The sequence below is a fragment of the Penaeus vannamei genome, chromosome 31, assembly GCF_042767895.1.
Source record: "Penaeus vannamei isolate JL-2024 chromosome 31, ASM4276789v1, whole genome shotgun sequence".
NCBI classification, from domain to species: Eukaryota; Metazoa; Arthropoda; class Malacostraca; order Decapoda; family Penaeidae; genus Penaeus; species Penaeus vannamei.
The window spans coordinates 14,776,700-14,782,133 of NC_091579.1; the positions used below are offsets into that span (position 1 = coordinate 14,776,700).

General features: G+C 37.9%; 1 protein-coding gene across 5 annotated transcripts in view; it reads right to left on the reverse strand.

Annotated features, from left to right (window-relative positions):
* Positions 1–2,116: 2,116 nt before the first annotated feature.
* LOC113806293 (uncharacterized) overlaps positions 2,117–5,434 on the reverse strand; it is an 18,346-nt gene continuing 15,028 nt past the window's right edge. For all 5 annotated transcript variants that reach the window (XM_027357404.2, XM_027357407.2, XM_070143900.1 and 2 more), the window contains exon 2: positions 2,117–5,434. This exon is cut by the window's right edge and continues 912 nt beyond it. In XM_027357404.2, coding sequence (XP_027213205.2) covers positions 4,163–5,434 — 1,272 coding nt within the window. In that variant the 3' untranslated portion in view covers positions 2,117–4,162.

A 5,434-nucleotide genomic window follows, 5' to 3' on the forward strand; every position in this document is an offset into this window, starting at 1 on the left:
ACGTTTAGTCTGCTGCGGGTAGTGCAGGGAGGGAGAGGGGACGGTGTTGAGACTGGAGCTGTAGTGGAGATTGGAGTGTCTGGGTTTTGAGTGGTAAAGGAATTTGACAGGGGGAGGTAGAATGTAGAAGTGGAAATGGGGAAGTAGGTTGGCATAGGGGAGGGTGTAGGAACATCTTGGGGTGGAGGGGGAGGGTCAGAGCAAGCGACATTATTAGAGTAGGTAGTACGAGAGATACCTTGTTGGCGTGCTTCCTGTCTGGCTTCACAGAGTGAGGCAATTTTTACCATTTTTGTATCTGAATGTTGCTACCTCAGACTCACACATCCACCTAATGCACACCTATCTAATGTCACGCTCAGACCTGCCTCTATGTCCCCTATATAATATCCCTCTTTTAGTTCTACACATTCTGTTGTCCTGCCCACACTTTACTACAGCCTGCACCTCTGCTTTCCCCCACTTGATCTCCCTTCATTGACCTCCCAACATATCAGACATCCTTACAAAATCCCACAGCTTCTGCCTTGACAACCGGTTGTTCTTCCTCAGATGCATAAATATCCTTCACTTGATCTAATTCCCTTACCTAAACCACCATAACCCATTCCTTCATCAACTCCCTTACCCATCTTCAACCTTTCAATATTACTCTAGATAGTTGAAGCATAGCAACTATCACCTGCCATCACCCTTTACTATACCTTCCTATAGTGCTATATGAGATGTCTAGCACATTTATATTGCTTTTAACCATTAACCATTACCTCAGACTCACACTTGTAAGTGGGACAGCCTCTTTAAAATACATTATGGGGGCCACCGCAGTTAGCACGTGCGTGTTTGTGCAGAGCAGTTTGATCTGTTATGACCAGGTTAGGCACATATGGGGCATTTGTCAGTAGAACAGCAGTGTTAGGCAGGATGTCCAAAGCACCAACAGTTGGTTGGTCAAACAGGGAGGGATTGTCCACCAATGTAGATATGATAGGGAAGGTCATCTGTACGGAAAGTAATTTTGGCAATGTTGGTTGGTTTCTTTTGATAACCTCTACGAAGAATAGAGTAGCAATGTACTGACCAATCTTTGGTATCAACTAGGCAGTTTGATGGGAAGATAGAGACAGTTCCGGTACAAGTATTATAGAGTCGGACGAGTTTCTGCAAGAATAGGGTTGCCAGAGAGATCAGTTAGATTTGATAATGCTATAGCTTCAGTTTCAGATGTGACTGTTACAAGATAGGAACAATTGTGTTGGGTATGGAAAGGGACTCTGCCCACTTGTTTTTGGAAGCATTGTTGAAAGAGAAGAGTGTTGCTCGAGTAAGCTGTAGAAGGGATCATGAAAAATCAGTCCCATTTAGCTGGGACGGTCAGGGACGTGTGGAAGAGGGAGTATTGTTGAGGGGGGTAGTATTATGGAGAGATGGAGAATAAGGTTGTAGGGTAGTAATAAGGGAGGATGGGGTGTGTGATGAAGGTTGTGGGGGTAGAGGTGATGAAGTTGAGGAGGTTGGGAGAGTAGGAATGTCTTCTGGAGAAGAAGTCTCTGTTGGGTGGGTAATGCACTAGTAGTTATTGAGGAGTGGGTAGTAGTTTCAGTGTTCAGAGTCATGGTCAAAGGAGAGTCTGGGGTCGGGGAGCCAATAGAGTCTGATTTGGTGAGGCTATTTGATGAAGGGGCAAGCCTCATTGCCCTTAATAAGGTATTACATCTTCATTACTGGCCATGGGAAGCCTTGACTATATTGGGGAAATAAACAGTCCACCCCTCAGGGTCTCCTTGAGGGCTGGACAACTAAATCGGGAATACCGTGCCCATGATTCCCGCGGGTTGTTTAGGACTGGCACAAAGTCATCCTTTCATCCTTTCAGCACGATTTTTATACCTTAGTAAATAGATAGTCGAAGGGATTGGAGAAAAGGAGGAAACGAAAGAGTAGGAGGGAGAAAAGACCATGCAAAATTAGTTGAGTTGAGGGCTGAGGCCCAAGGCAAGGGAGATTCCTGCATTGGGTCTCAGTCTCCATCTCCTAAGCCTCCCATGACAATAATAGGCAAGTCTCTCCTCCTCTCTCACATTTGCTGTGGAGGACAAAAAAAAAAAAAACTCCATTTACTTGCTTTCTATGTAATTATTAGACTCCAGCTACATCTGAAGATTTCAGAAACCTAAAAATGTTCTCAAATGCTGCATTAATAATACCAGGTACGTCAAGCTTATGCCTACTGTAAATTCTTTAGACTGGCAAATGACAATACAAACTGTTATCCAAACATGAATTTAGTTTACACTCATACGGTAAAAAATTTAACTTTTTGTATGTTTATAAATGTTATTGATATATCACAATACAAAGTACCTTGGCTGTTGATACGGCATACATTTTAGATATATCACAAACACAATAGGACACTTTACATCAAAAGTATACCCAAGAATCAATGCACTCTACACATAAGAATGCAGTATAATAGCTTCCTTTCTTCTTTTGTACAGTGTTAACAGTAAAAATGACAAAGATATTGAGAGGAAATGTAACATGACTTTGGTAACAATGGATGGAAATTGTACCTATCTAAGAGCTAAACTGGAACTTGATTGTTTCATTAGTGGTATATTTACAAAATGTACATGTTGAGGTATTTCTTTGATACTCTGAAAGGACTAACCCAACAGATTACATGGAGGGGAAGGGAAGTAATGTAAAGACAAAAGGGAGCTTACTTAGTCTTTGGTTTGCAGATGACAATGAAACCTAAAAGTAACAATTCACAGCATCAACAATTTGCTATGGTTAGCACATCATCAATACTACCATCTGTACATAGAAAACCACAAATTTACACCATCTGATTTTAAGTACTTCTCTTGCTTACTTTTATCATACTATCCACACTGCAGTGGTTTATCATGAGCGGTAGAACTGATAGTACACATAGATTAGGGGAAATTTCAGAGACAAAAAATGATATAACAAAATTACCAAGCTTCGATTTCATGTACCTTGGAAAAATTAAAAAGTAAATAATAAATAAATATACATGAAATTATGTATTGAAAAAATGAACTGCATTTTCATACTATATATGGTAGCTCTTTAGAATAAAATCAATATACAAAGATGAAATATAAGGAGAGTGTTTTCCAAGCTTTTGCCACTATCATATAAACTCCATTGATGGTACAACCAGGGGAGTTTGAAAACCTTTCAATAGGTTTCAGATATACTAACATGGACATTTGTTTAATGTTAGAGTAGTTATGTACCATTATACAGAAATAAGAAAATGAGCTGTGCATTCAACAGCCTAAGTCAAAGGTAACTGTAAATAAACCTGTAAACTTGACTAAGAATACATTGTAATTAAGCAACGACTCTACAACCTTTGTGCTCAAATTTGTGAAGGCTTGTTGCACTTTATCTCCTCCATACAATCTCCCTGTGGCTATGTTTTTGTTTATATATATAAAATCTTGATACCAATGAAACTTTAATGACATCATAATTTTTTTTTTTCAAAAGTATATTTACTCTACATATCTTTTATAAAGACTGGGTAGACTCATACTGCTATTCAAAAGAATCTTACAGACTGAACTAAAATGAATATATCTACACTTAAAAAAGGAAACACTAGAAAAATAATAAGATGTAACTGTCAAATAGTTATTGTCACAGAAGGCTAACTTTTAGTGGTGAATGAAAAGTGAAAAGAATACAATTTTTTAAAGATAACCTAAAGCCATTCAATTGGCTGTTTTTAAGCCCACCCATGTATATAAATTAGGAACATCTGTTTTAAATAAAGTTATAACATACAATGTTAATAACAGTCTTTACCTTTTATAACCGAGCATTTGCCACCAAATAGAAAAATCTAGTGGCTAACTGTACCTAGACCAAACTAAAAATATTTGCAGAATAAACCCATTACAGGGATTTGATCCTTCCAGAATATCTTTAATTTTGCATATCACAATTTTGAGATTTAGATATCATTTTTTATATAACATTTGAATCGTTGCATCCAAGTTTTATATGGTCCTAGTGTCTTGGAATATTCCAAGATGGCAAGTCAATGGAACATAGATATATATATTGTATATACTTTTTACACTATATCACATCATACATGACTTCTTTTATGAATACACAATTACAAATCAATTAACCCTAACTTTTTAGAAAGAGAAGGAAGTGAATGAACAGACAAACACACAGGCTCCTCCCCAATAGATGGAGAGTAAGGTGGTGGTGGTACTGAACAATGTGTTAGTTGTGGTGAGGCAGTATACAAGGATCCTGTTGAAGACCAAACTCTTATTCCTGAGTCTGTGTCACTTTCAATTTTCGCTTTGGAACTGTATCTTGGTGGATCTTGCGAGTGTCTCTTCTTTTTTTTATAGCCTTCGGTCTTGAGATCTTCAAGAGGTATATCAGTGAATCCATCATTTTCTAAACCTAAGTCAAGATCCTCTGATTTTTCTGACTTGAAAATAATGTTTTTTTGGTCGTTACCCAACATTACAGGTGCCCTGGGTCTTTGGAACTCCAAAACATACTGCGGGTCTCTAATACTTTCATCTGGGAGCAGTGCAGGATTCATTGGCTTTGTGAAGAATGCTCTTGGTTTTACAGCTTCATGACTTAGATATATTTTACTTCTACTCCTATGTCTACGACATAACCATAATGTAAATGTCACGAGACCTGCAAGCAAAACAACACTGCAACTTACTGAAAGAGCAATAACTACTGAAGTACTAAAGTAAACTTCAGTATTATTCTGTACACTTGGTCCTGGTAATTCATACAATAAATCTGTTGTATTCTTAATATTATCATTTGAATAATTTGACTTCTCTTGTAATGGAAAGCTCTCCAGTCTGAAAGTAAGATTATGATATCCATCAGCTTCTCTAAGTATGCTATCAGATTTATTAATTTGAGTCTCTGTTCCTTTAACTTCACTTTTTGGCACACTTGTGTAATTCTGATTGGATATATCTTTGAAGTTACTTATATTTTCATTCTTCAAATTGATGTGTGTCTTATGTCTTGGAGCATAAATGTCCTTGTCTGTAGTTATTTTGCTATCATCTCCATGCCTAGTTGTAACTTTAGGTTGATCCTGCATCATAAGGGTGCCTTCTGAATCTTTTAGTGGCAAGTTGTCTCCTAATACCTCTGAGAGTGTGTGACTAGGTAGTATAGAATCTTCATCTGCCTTTTCAGGATATTTCAAATGTGTTCCTTCATCTGAAGACTTGCTATTTGTTGAATTAGACTGCCTCTGAGTGAGAACATTCCTGCCATTAGGATCCACCCAAGTGGTTACTGTTGCACTTCTAGTTGCTGTCGAGTATGAAGAGCCTTCATAGCTTGTTGCTTTGGCAATCTGACTAGGGTCAAATGTAGTATCATGGGC